This window comes from Eptesicus fuscus, chromosome 7 (assembly GCF_027574615.1).
Source record: "Eptesicus fuscus isolate TK198812 chromosome 7, DD_ASM_mEF_20220401, whole genome shotgun sequence".
Classification (NCBI taxonomy): domain Eukaryota; kingdom Metazoa; phylum Chordata; class Mammalia; order Chiroptera; family Vespertilionidae; genus Eptesicus; species Eptesicus fuscus.
Window position 1 is genome coordinate 93,628,520 of NC_072479.1, and position 13,628 is coordinate 93,642,147.

A 13,628-nucleotide genomic window follows, 5' to 3' on the forward strand; every position below is an offset into this window, starting at 1 on the left:
GTTTATTGGGTTCCTTTGACTTTAAAATTCACTATAAAAGGTTAAATTTCTGCTGAGTTTTATTTGCAATGTGCACAGAACTTGCACTGTGCCCCCTCCCCCATTTAAATCTGCAGTCTCAGTAAGATTTTGCTGATTAGGGCCAGAATAGAAATGCTTACTGGGGATCTGTGAAGGAAGAAGAGATGACCCTAAGTAACTCTGTAACTCTGATTCAACTACTTTCCTTTCTCCATCTTCTAACTTCTCTCCTACCCTGGTTCCAATCATTAGAGTTACAAAGTAGCCTGATATCCAGAAAGCTTTTTAAAAAATCAAGTTCTTCACTTTTTTCTTTATTAAAGAACTCTAAAGACCAGTATTAGTGATAAAGAGAGCCCCATCAATTTCTTTGAAATTTAATTTCAGGTTGAGTTTAGCAGTGAATGAAGTTGTCACAGTTTAGTTTAAACCGGATTATGTGAAAAACAAAAACAACAACGAAAATAACAGGTTCTCCCCTCTCTCTCAGTTCACTTCCAGTTAAAAAAATAAAACCCGAGGTTCACTTTTTCTGTGAAAGGAAACACAATCAATTGGTTCCTATTTCAGACTTTAATTAAACAAGGACTACAGACATAGTAGGTGCTTATTAACAATTTACAACATAATTCGAAAAAACCACATCAATCTTAATGTGGGAGAGAAAAGGGCACTTTATGTTTAAATACATATATTACATCTATTAAAAAGACATTATATCAAATGGACATGGCATAGCAAAAAAAGAGAATGCAAATCTAAACAGCTGTTAGAGTGTTGGCTGGTGCACTGAAGGGTCACAGGTTTGATTCGGGGCACGTGTGGTAGGCAAATAATCGATGAGCCTCTCTCACATCGATGTTCCTCTCTCTGTCTCTCTCTCTCTCTCTCTCTCTCTCTCTCTCTCTCTCTCTCTCTCTCTCTCTATATATATATATATATATATATATGTATATATATATATATATCTCTGTCTCTAAAAAAAAATCAATGGAAAAAATATCCTCAGGAGAGGGTTACCTAAATAAGTAAATAAATAAATAACTTTTGAAATAGCTATAAAGAGGACACCACAGTCTCACTTGACAGTGATGTAAACATACCTCTTATTCATTCCAGAAGGTGCAATATAACAGAATAGTGAGACATTTTTGCATTTTTCAGTTAATGGATCAGAGTTGGAATCCCAGCTCTGCCACTTTCTAGCTGTATGTGGGCAAATTAGAGCAGCGACTGCAGCTATAAATACTATGCACTCAAATATATGTTGAATGCGTGAATGGATGACTAAGCAAATGATTTAAACTTCTCTACATCTTTGTTTCTGTATTTCTAAAAGAGTGAAAACTGGACCTCTCCCAAAAGGCTGGGCTGTGATGATTAAATGCATGCAAAGCACTTAGTACAATGCCTAACACAGAACAAGCACACAATAAATATGAGTTATTGTCATCATACCAAGCAAACAGCCTACATATATATCCAAACTGCTGAAATATGGATTATATAACATGAGTTACTATCAACTTAGATGATCATCCATTAAGGAGAAAAAGGCAATATTTAAACTGCATGAGTTTTTGGTCTAGATTTTGTGTCTAGAGTTCAAGGAAGAACAAGGGACTATTGAAACAGTCAAAACAGTTGAGGGGAAGTTCAGAGAGGAACAGAAGGAAAGAAAAGAATGGATCATGAGGCTCTGATGACTAATAAGCAATCAATAAACAAGAGATGGTTATTGTATAAATAGCACTCACTCCTCAGTGAAAACCGTCAGGCACTACGAAGTTGAGGGGCTGTCCTTGGCCCAGAGAAGGCCAATCAAGTTGCTCTCATAGGTCTGTTTGTTGTTGTTTATTTTATTTTTTAACTGGTGACGAGAAATATGGGGATGGAGTATTTGCTCCTTTCTGCTAACAATCCTGGAATTATCTCTCTTCAGATACTTCACCTTACCTTGACATAAAAAAAAAATAAATAAATAAGGGACTAAACCTTCACCTTACCCTGACAAAAAAAAAAATAAGGGACTAAACCCTTTTAACCAATCAATGCTATATCCCATTTAGAGAGGCAACAGTGTAAGGTAAAGCTCAGGGAAGCAAGCACCTAGTCTTTGGGTGATAAAATATATTGACTTGAGCCCCTTAATCTATCAACAATCATTTCACTTCTTTTTGTCTTGGAGAGAAGACAGAAGGGATTTTGATAACTAGACAAAAACAGCAGCTGGAATCTATAAGTGAAAATAGTTTTCCTGTCTCCATGCAATTTTTATTAATAACACACCCAACAAAAACTCCACTTGCTAAGGTGATACCTTATATTAAATACAAGACAGAATGAACTGAATATTGTTTATTTAATTGGCTCACCTGTGAGTTATCAAATTTTACCCTTTTCTCCTTTTCTTAAACCCAATTTCAACCCATGTTTCTTCCCATTCTTTTTTTTTTTTTTTTTTTTGCCTTTATTTATTTATTTTGATGATTAATTTATTTTTTATTAAATTTATTGGGGTGACATTGGTTAATATGATCATATAGGTTTCAGGTGTGGGTTTCTATGTTACAGTATCTGTATATTGCACTGTGTGCCCACCATGCAAAGTCAGATCTTCTCCCTTCACCATATATTAGGTCCCCTTAACCCTCTCCCTCCCTCCCTCCCTCCCTCCCTCCCTCCCTCCCTCCGGGAAGCCTTTATTTTTCAAAGACAGGGATCCCTGGATCTAGCAACTAATCCTTAATTGGGTACTTAATCTTCACTTCACAAGTCATTTATTTGCAGACAGTATTTTTATTTCCATAATGAGATTTGATACAAAAGTTATGTTTTAGGCTACCTTCTTAACCATTTTGGGGGTCAAGGAATGTAAAATAATTTTAATGTAAACTGAAACAATGTGATGTAAATCTTTGGGGTAAGAGAAACAGCCAATTTTAAAATTAAAAAAAAAAAGCTTTCAACTGTGACGTTTTGGAATTCCTTTTGCTGTCTTTAATCACAGTAAGCCTTACTGAACTATTTCCCAAAGGCCTCTAGAAAATTCAGCAGGGAGAGGGGGTCCAGGATTGATGGAACAGAATCAAAGAGGACTTACAGAGTTTGCTAACATAATAACTGAGTGACCAGGTCATGTTATGTGAACAGACTATAATTCTCGTTTTATTCATTTGCTGCCTTCCAAAGGGCAAAGTGATTTCTAGGATCACAGGACCTACCTCCTCACAAACTGTAGAGAAGCGGTTGAGGAACTGTACAGTGTGCACCACAAACTGGTTTAGAAATGCCACCGTTCTTTTCTGTTGAATAGCTGGCACCTGCGTTATGTGAAAGAAAGACGTGATTGGTACAGGAGGAACGTACGCGGTGCAATCCCTTTGATGTTAGTGACAAGGGGGTGTTTTGCTGTGTGGTATGAGTCCCCTGAAGTCCTCGGAATGGCCCTCAACTTGTTTTCCTACCCCGTGGGGGTGGGGCGTCCCAAGACGACAGAGGCTACCGAAAAGTTTCAGAATGGGCTCTGGATTCGCAAGTACGAACTTGCCGGTGAGGACCACACACAGACACACACAGAAAACCTGGGGCCGAATTAAAGAGGCAGGGTGAGAGGTCACAACCGGCTCCTGTCGCCAGGGAGTCACCCTAGAGAAGGCAGACTCGTGACACGGGAAGCGAAGCGGGGAGAGGCACGCTAACCCCTTAAACAGCTCGGGAGGGGCCCCTTTCGAAGGTGAACAGTGGGACTCTCCCACCCGAGGACGGCAGAAGAGCAACCTGCGGGCAGGGACAGGGGGAGGCATGGGAGATGGGGTCTCCCTGAAAATCGGGCGTCCCTTTACCATCCTCCTCCCAGGTCACCGGAAGTCCAACTCCTTCTTTTACAAACCTTGGTCAGGTCAATGCCTGAACCCATGAGAGGAAGCCCGTCCTCATCCATCTCCTCAGCGGGCGGGGGACCCAGGCATCACCCACAAACCCCCCTAGATGTGGTCCATCCAACCCCGTAATAGTGTTAGAACGCCCCCCCCCCAGGCCCCGCCTCCCGGGCCCTTCCTTCCGGAAGGAAACGCCTTTGCACGCCAATCACTCAGCGGTTCTCGGAGAGCCCGCCCTCCCGCTTGGCATTCTGGGATTGGTAGTTCTAGTTCCAGATTGTAACGTCAATCCAGGGGTCGCGAGGTGGAGCGAGGCTGAGGTTCTAGCAGGAAAACCTTAAAAACGTGGCAAAAAGTATAAGTAAAAAATTGCGTCCGTTTGAGTTATCTCTGCCTAGTTCTGTTATCTAAGTAGCTCATTTGTTAATCAAATAGTCACTTGTTTATCAAGGAAAAATAGCGTTCAGTGTTGGCTTTGTCAGGGAACCATTATAGAGGCAGCTGCACCCCCTGATCCACGAGTGGCTCCACCAAGTTCCTTTACCAGGAAGCACACTCAGCATCTCAGCATCAGTGCACCACAGGATTTAACTAAAAGCGCATCTGGGCTTTAGCTCACGTATTTTGTGCATCCATTAGCAAGATATGTCGTAAGGTATCCAAAACCCTAAGCTCCTAAGGGTGTTAGCATAAAACTGGACATAATTAAGCATTTAGATCCTGTAAACAAAATAAAGACATTGTGCATGCACTAAATTTTGAGGGAGAAAGCTCAAAATGTTTTCCATATAAATTAATGGTAATTGCTTCTTCGTTTCACACCATTTCAGCCTATGAACGCTCTACTTTTGGATAGAGGAGGAAACTTGTAATAGGCTAGGGGATTGGTTGATTTGCATATAAAAACATGCTTCAAAGTAAGTTGTTTTATTACCTTTAGGCATCAGTTAGCCACAAATGTCAGAGCTTCAAGAATATAGAAAATAGCCCTAACCGGTTTGGCTCAGTGGATGGAGCGTCAGCCTGTGGACCAAAGGGTCCCAGGTTTGATTCCTGTCAAGGGCATGTACCTTGGTTGTGGGCACATCCCCCAATAGGGGGTGTGCAGGAGGCTGCTGATTGATGTTTCCCTCTCATCCATGTTTCTAGCTCTCTATCCCTCTCCCTTCCTCTCTGTAAAAATCAATAAAATTATATATATACTAGAAGCCCGGTGCACGAAATTCGTGCACGGCGGGGGGTTGTCCCTCAGCCCAACCTGTACCCTCTCCAATCTGGGACTCCTGGAGGGATGTCCGACTGCCCGTTTAGGCCCGATCCTGGTGGGATCGGGCCTAAACGGGCAGTTGGACATCCCTTTCACAATCCAGGACTGCTGGCTCCCAACTGCTTGCCTGCCTGCCTTCCTGATTGCCCCTAACCGCTTCTGCCTGCCAGCCTGATCACCCCCTAACCACTCCGCTGCCAGCCTGGTTGATGCTTAACTGCCCCCCTGCCAGCCTGTTTGCCCCCAACTTCCCTCCTCTGCCAGCCTGGTCACCCCGAACTGCCCTCTCCTGCAGGGTTGATCACCTCCAACTGCCCTACCTTGCAAGCCTGGTCCCTCTCAACTGCCCTCCCTTGCAGGCCTGGTCCCTCATAACTGCCCTCCCTTGCAGGCCAAGTGCCTCCCAACTGCCCTCTCCTGCTGGCCATCTTGTGGTGGCCATCTTGTGTCCACATGGGGGCAGGATCTTTGACCACATGGGGGCAGCTATATTGTGTGTTGCAGTGATGATCAATCTGCATATTACTCTTTTATTAGATAGGATAGAGGCCTGGTGCATGGGTGGGGGCCAGCTGGTTTGCCCTGAAGGGTGTCCCTAATCAGGGTGGGGTTCCCTTGGGGCGTGGGGCAGCCTGAGCGAGGGGCCTGTGGTGGTTTGCAGGCTGGCCACGCCCCCTGGCGACCCAAGAGGAGGCCCCGGTATCTGGAATTTATTTTCCTTCTACAATTGAAACTTTGTAGCCTTAAGCAGGTGAGCCCGGCCAGGGTGTGCAAGAAAGCTTTGCTTCCCCTGTTGCCAGCGGCAACCCTGGCCTGCTCTCTCAAGCTCCATTCTGCCGCCATTTGTTTGAATTTGTTTACCTTCTATAATTGAAACTTTGTAGCTTGAGTGGAGGCTTAGGCCTGGCAAGGGCAAGCAGAAACCTTGCTCTCTGTGGCTGTAGCCATCTTGATTTGGGTTAATTTGCATACTCGCTCTGATTGGATGGTGGGCGTGGCTTGTGGGTGTGTCAGAGATATGGTCAATTTGCATACTTGTCTATTATTAGATAGGATATATATATATAAATATATATATATATTTTTTTTTTAAAGAATATAGAAAATAGCCCTAGCTGGTTTGGTTCAATGGATAGAGTGTCCGCCTGTGGACTGAAGGGTCCTGGGTTTGATTCTGGTCAAGGGTACATGCCTGGGTGGCAGGGTCCATCCCAGTAGGAGGTGTGCAGGAGGGAGCCACTTGATGATTTTCATCATTGATGTTTCTCTCTCTCACTCTCCCTTCCTCTCTGAAATCAATAAAAATAGATTAAAAAAAGAATACAGAAAATAAATATCCTATATAATAAAATCCTAATATGCTAAGTATCCAGTGTTTCATTCAACCAATCAAAGCATAATATGCTAATGATATGCTAAGGACATTCAACTGCTCACTATGATGTTCACTGCTCTGACTGGTAGGTTAGCTTGCTGCGGGGTCTGGCTGATCTGGACTGAGAGAGATGGGCCAGACACACCCTGGAGCCCTCCTGCATTCCCTCCCCATCCTGGCCCGCACCCTCTCCCAACCCGGGACCCCTCCGGGGATGTCAGAGAGCCAGTTTCAGCCCGATCCTGCAGGCCAGGCCAAGGGACCCCACTGGTGCATGAATTCATGCAACGAGCCTCTAGTAGTCAATATAATGAGACCTGTAATGAATGGATGCTTAAAAGACAAATGCAAAATCTAAGAAAACACATAACACTCACCTTGCATATGTGGACTTTCAGGTAATGAGTTCAGTAAGGTACCTCTCTCCTGAGTCTAGGGTCTCAATTCAATTTCTCAAGAGGTGAGCACAAGGGAGGAGTAACTGCCTGGCTCTGTAAGAGGCAGAGGGCATTTGGGAGAACTAATCATTCCCCATCCAGACTCTCCATCAAACCTGTTTTAGTAACCCCAGAAAGACTCCACCCTCCCTTCAGAACTGATGCCCCAAGAAATCCAAGAGTCTTAACTTTCCTGTTAAGATGATGCCATTCTCTTTTAATCATTATACCAATCCTTGCTTTCATCACTCATTTGATACCTTGTACATGCTACCTCTATCTTGTGACCATGTGGTATTGCCAACTTCTTTGTAATTTCTTTAAATTCCCCAACAACATTATATAGCTGTGCTAGTTAGTAGCTGCCTATTTTTAAGTTAAGGATTTATTATGCAAGTGAAATACTTATCATAGAAAACAGAGTAAAGAAAAAAGTATAGGACCGTGGTTGGCAAACTGTGGCTTGCGAGCCACATGCCGCTCTTTGGCCCCTTGAGTGTGGCTCTTCCACAAAATACCACAGCCTGGGCGAGTCTATTTTGGAGAAGTGGCGTTAGAAGAAGTTTAAGTTTAAAACATTTGGCTCTCAAAAGAAATTTCAATCGTTGTACTGTTGATATTTGGCTCTGTTGACGAATGAGTTTGCTGACCACTGGTATAGGAGGAAAAAATGTCACAGTCACTCTTATTAGAAGTAACCATTGCCATTTTAATAGAGCCAAGTTATTTTATCTTGAATTCGCAATGTCAGATTTGTCCCCCATTGGTGTGGGTATGAATAAGGTAGGTTTGTCGTGAGTCTTTGCTTAGGTTTATATACTCTATAGCACTCTCCACAGAATAACCCTCTCCATATATTAAAAAATAATTTGCAGCAAATGATGCCACTATCAGCTGCTTCTAATTAACCTCCTCTGGCTGTTTCAGTAAATGACTCAGCACCTGGACTTCTTAAAGCGGTCAGGTTTTTTTGAATCACAACCACATAAAATCACTTAACACTACTTTGGAAGTTCAACATCAACATTTGGTCCTGTAGCCTTGTTTCTAGAGTCCAAAATGATCATGTTAGAACCTTTGCTATTACCCTTTTAAAAAATGTGCCAGGAGGTGTGAGCCAGTCAGTCTAGGAAAGTGGCTCACAATATTTTCCAGAAGCCCTTCATAGAAAAAAAAAAAAATTGAGGATCCCTAGATGATTGTGGTTGGATATTTAATATTCACTGAGCAAACACATACATTGTTGGGGATTTAAAATGGGAACATTAAATGGAAATGGTGAACTATATTGGGAAACCCATCTTTAAAGGCCCCAATTTTTAATTCAAAGATAGTATTTCATGTCCTTTTATTTTCCAGGCTAGGTTCTAGTAGTTTTCCTACCATACATCCTGCCTTAGAAAGTCTTTCCTCTTCTGTCACATAGGCAGGAATGGTTAACCGATTCTGGCTTTCATCTTGAACTCCAGAGCCAAACCTGGGGTCACATAATAGATACTCAGATGACAGGCACACCTTATATATCTGAGATTATATTATATATCTTGAGATTTAACCCTCTCAAGATTTCTGAATGAGATCTTCAAAATCCACTCTCTCTGAATTGGAGGAAAGGATTCTCTGGCAGATTAATTCTTCCTCCCGGGTAATGGTGTTTGGGAGGAGGAAGAGGCAGTTGGCAGGATGTCTGATGTCAATGTCTGCTAGGATCATGTAGGGAAGTTGGATTTTGGAGCTGGCTATATTATCTCAGGACTGCAGGAAATCATGGATTCAAAGGAAAAAGAGGATTTTGGTAGTGGTAAGATGTATATAATATTGAGAATCCCTTGCAATAATTCCACATTCTCCCAGTTATTTTCCCTCAATAGGTAGGAAGCAATGACCCAGGGTCTTGTAAAGATCATATACACATGTGAACACATCTTATTGTGGCAGGTGAGTGGAATGATGGGGAAAGAAATAGGTCAAAGTGAAAGAACTGCAGAATGGCTCCATGGTCTTGGGAGTTAAAGTATTTGTGGGGTAAGACCTCTGATGCAGCTGTATATAGTACCAGGTCGAGACTTGCTCACAAGCAGGCGCCAGGGAAATCTCGCTAGAACTCCACAGATTTCAATGAGGGATGCATGCACAGGTGTTCTCCTTGGTACAGGCTCTTTGGGGAAAGAGGCATTGTTAGACATTCACAACACAGCTTGAGGCTCCGGTGTCCAACTTTCAGGAGTACCAGCCCTACAGAACATTTGGCAAAGTATTCAAGATTCTAGAGAGTCTAAATCTTAATGAAAATAATGTTTGTTTATAGGCTAGAAACCAAAGTGAGCTATTATACAATAACTAGAGGCCTGGTGCATGAAATTCGTGCACTGGGGGGGGGGGTGTGTCCCTCAGCCCAGCCTGCACCCTCTCCAATCTGGGACCCCTTGGGTGATATCCAACTGCCGGTTTAGGCCCGATCCCTAGGACCACTGGTATAGGAGGAAAAACTGCCCTAGGATCGGGCCTAAACCGGCAGTCGGACAACCCTCTCACAATCCGGGACTGCTGGCTCCCAACCACTCGCCTGCCTGCCTGCCTGATTGCCCCTAACTGCTTCTGCCTGCTAGCCTGATCACCTCCTAAACTCTCCCCTGCCAGCCTGATTGACACCTAACTGCCCTCCCCTGCTGGCCTGGTCACCTCCAACTGCATTCCCCTGCAGGCCTGGTCACCCCCAACTGCCCTCCCCTGCAGGCCCAGTTGTCCCCAACTGTCCTCACCTGCAGATCTAGTCCCCCCCAACTTCCCTCCCCTGCAGGCCTGCACCCCCCAACTGCCCTCCCGGCAGCCTGGTCCCCGCAACTGCCCTCCCCTGCAGGCCTGGTCCCCCTCCCCCCAAACTGCCCTCCCCAGCAGGCCTGGTCCCCTGTAACTGCCCTCCCCTGTAGGCCTGGTTGCCCCCAACTGCCCTCCCCTGCAGGCCTGGTCCCCCCCAACTGCCCTCCCCTGCTGGCCTGATCACCCACAACTACCCTCCCCTGCAGGCCTGGTCCCCCCCAACTGCCCTCCCCTGCTGGCCTGATCGCCCACAACTACCCTCCCCTGCCAGCCATCTTTGACCACATGGGGGCGGTCATCTTGTGAGGGCGTGAGGGTCAATTTGCATATCACCTCTTTATTATATAGGATTACAATAAAATCTATTTGTAATGAACAAACACCTAGTTTTCGTTAGTACTCGTGGAAGAAAGAACTAGCAACTAGCAAGGAAACATTACATTAAGAAAAGATGTAGAAAGTTCTTTAAAAATAACTGATATTGGTCTGGTTTAATCTTAAGTGTTAATGAAGAAAGTCATTTCTTACAGTTACAGTCTAAGTAAAAATGAACCCAAATGAACTAAGCTGTTTAGACAGTCTATCTTCCTTATCTCAGTGGTATAATTTATCACTAGTTGCCTCTGGCTTACTTTAGGGGTTAGTTGTCTGGGCCTTATTTCCTTTATACACAGTCTCAAAAATAGAGATTTCCTAAAACAGTATTAGAAAGCTCTTACTAGAGATGGTTGCAGAGATAAACCTTAATTTCAGCCACAGTCTAATCTTGTCTGGATTTGGCTCAGTGATAGGACAACAGCTGTGTTTATAAAAAGATCAAAGTTTTGTGTTTAACCATCATTAGAAACAAAGAGACCAGCAACATTCATTGCCTTTTATTACAGAGGAAGGAAATAGGTACTCAACTCAATATAGCACTAAAATTGCAGTTGGTAGAAATGCTTATTTCATGTATCTTTAAATCTATTGGGTTTCTCAAATTGCTTGCAAAGGCTGAGAAACCTGGTGGCCTCCCCTTTAACTTACCATTGTTCAAATGAATTTTATGTTTATAATAGAGGCCTGGTGCATGAATTCGTGCATGGGTGGGGGCCAGGCCTGACGTGGGGAGGGGCCGTGGGAGGTTGGCCGGCAGGCCCCACCCCCGATGGGGGTGGGGAGGCTGATCGGGGCAGGGCTGGCCAGGGGGAGGGGCTCCGGTAGGTTGAGAGGTGCCTATTGGGGCCCTGATTGGGCCAGTTGGCCCCCCGCAGTGCACATCATAGGGACTGGTCATTCAGTCGTTCCGGTTGTTCCAGTCATTCCGTCATTCCGGTCGCTTGGCTTTTATATACACTGAGTGGCCAGATTATTATGTGTTCAGAGATCATAATAATCTGGCCAGTCTGTGTATATAGATAAGTGTTTCAAGCCCCTAAGTAGAGTATTCTTTAAAAATTAGTGGAGAAAGCAAATAGCTATATAACAAAGACATAAGTTAAACAGAAATAAGCTGATCCAGGGAAATTTCCAGGCAAATGTAACTTGGTCCTACATAAGGGCCACAATTGTTTTCACTAAGGTAGTTCAAAGAACAGCTGAAAAGGGCAGAAAGATTTAATGCTTTTGTATTTCCCATGAAGTCTGTGTCCACGCATGATGCAAAAGAAGTTGGTTATGTTAAGACTGAGTAATGGATATGTCATCCAATGTGTATTCCTTTTCTCTTCTGTGAAATGAGATCCTCAAAGCTGATATCCTAATTTTTTTGTTGTGTTACTGTGATTAGTTAACAAATGGTTGCCACACATTTCAAGTTATGTTAATAATAACAACAAAAGAAAAGGACCTATGTTTTAAAGGGCATATTTCTTTAAATGTGTAATTATAAATGCATGTTAGCTGTTTTGAAAACCTTTTCCAATGCCTGTTAAAAGAAATGTTTTTGAATGAGCAAGGTGTTAGATTAAAGAAACAGTGTTCTCTCTGTCCCTGTTGCTGAGCACACTGACAGCTTGATAACGATATGCTGGAACGGAATGCTGCTGCTGAGGACTTGACCAGCCACCTAAGAGGAATATGTGGAAATGGACCATCAGAATGGTCATTTTTACTTTGTAAATTTTACTTGGGTTCAGAACTAAGGTTATTACTGGTATGGCATAAAGTTGGGTTAAACTGAGTTTAACTTTTTGAGCTACAGAAAAACATGGGGAATAATCTGGACCAAATACTTTCTCTCCTCAGAAATTAGTTTTGGGCACAGTACTGTCTCATAACTTCCCAATCAGCATTTCTGGGATAATGTCAGATTTTGGACAATTACAAAAAACCAGACACAAATGTGCAAACCAGATTTCGATTTCTTCTCCACTGACGTGAGATTTAAAACAGTAACAGGAACATTTCTAAGTCAGTGTCATTATGTAGTCGCAAATTACCAAAGTAAGGAACAAATTGGAGTGCATGGGTGTGCAATTTTGTGTTTTGGCACAGGAGAGACACTGAAATATCCACAATGCACAAGCCAAATAATAAAAATAAAAAGGGGCTATGATTCCATCATTCTGAAAGTGTAGGATTTAGTTCTGACATCTTGGACATTTGTGATATCCTGACTTTTGCTTCAACAGTCCTTAAATAATACAAACTTTAGGACATAAGTACAACTTATTTTTTCTTTTCACAATGTTTGCAAGTGAAGCAATCCTGAGGAAAACTTAGTTTCAACAAGAGAAAAACCATCTTAGACGTATTTATAAACATGAAAAAACTAAAATTAAGTGGGACAGACACACACACACACACACACACACACACACACACACACACACACACAATCAGCTCTTATGTTATTTATCAGGAATTAGACATTATGACCAATAACTAATTCCAAATCATACATTTCTTCCTTAGTCTAATTTAAACACACTTTACTAAGAACAAAGTTTACTAAGGAAAAAGAATATCATTATACCATTTAAAGAATTGTACATACTAGTGTTTAACAACAAATTCGAAAACTGGAAAATGGTTGCAATATCCTATATACAAGATGTTTTCTTTTTAGAAAAGGTCCCAGTTCTGTCCTTAGTAGGTAAAATGTATACCACTTCTGGAACCTGGCGGTAAAGGCATTCCTCTCATTTCTCATAGCACCATATTAACTTACAAATGGAACACTGCCTGCCTCTCTTTGACATAACTGTACTTACACGACCACTATGACCTAGCAATGAGTAGTCCTACTGGAAATTTCATCAGACAATGTTTATATTTGGGTAAGCCCTTATTCTGAAGAATCCATATCCCAGCTACCAGGCCCAAAATACTCACCTCTCTAATCTCCATCCCTAAACATAACCCACTCAATTTCTAAGTCACCTTTTCTAAGTATAAGACAATTTTCAGCTACACTGGCCCCATTTATTATTTCAGGATGTATTCCTTATTTTTGTTAAATATTCTGAAATGACAAATTCTTACAAAATTTTTGGCCTATCCTGAAGCTTTTAAGGCTCTCTGTCCCATCACAGAGACTGTTAATGGGAATCATGTTAAAATTCACTGCCATTTTCCTTTGTAAGTTCAAAAGTTGCTTATAAGGGATAAAGAAAACTATTTCTATTATTTGGTAGTAATATTTTACTGTATTATGTAACTGACATGCAAATTGATATGCTATGTAATTTTTCATCTATACTTTAAAGCATATAACAGTTCATACCAAACATCTACATGATTACAAAACTGTATTGAAATTTTTAAAATACCTGTAACATTTACCTATCAAAAGATAATAATCTTGATTCCATAAGATACTTACTGTAAGAAATCATATAGAGAAC

The 13,628-nt window shown here is 42.4% G+C and overlaps 1 protein-coding gene across 4 annotated transcripts in view; it reads right to left on the reverse strand.

Annotated features, from left to right (window-relative positions):
• The window catches only part of WASHC3 (WASH complex subunit 3), a 40,439-nt gene extending 36,384 nt beyond the window's left edge, over positions 1-4,055 (reverse strand). For 2 of the 4 annotated variants that reach the window (XM_028150235.2, XM_028150234.2), the window contains exons 1-2: positions 3,914-4,054; positions 3,246-3,344 (exon numbers count right to left, since the gene is read on the reverse strand). In XM_028150235.2, the coding sequence (XP_028006036.1) occupies positions 3,246-3,344; positions 3,914-3,964 (150 nt within the window). In that variant the 5' untranslated portion in view covers positions 3,965-4,054. Of the gene's footprint in view, positions 1-3,245; positions 3,345-3,913 lie in introns of all 4 variants that reach the window. The other 2 variants (XM_054718542.1, XM_008144753.3) reach the window with 2 other exon arrangements.
• Positions 4,056-13,628: the final 9,573 nt, after the last annotated feature.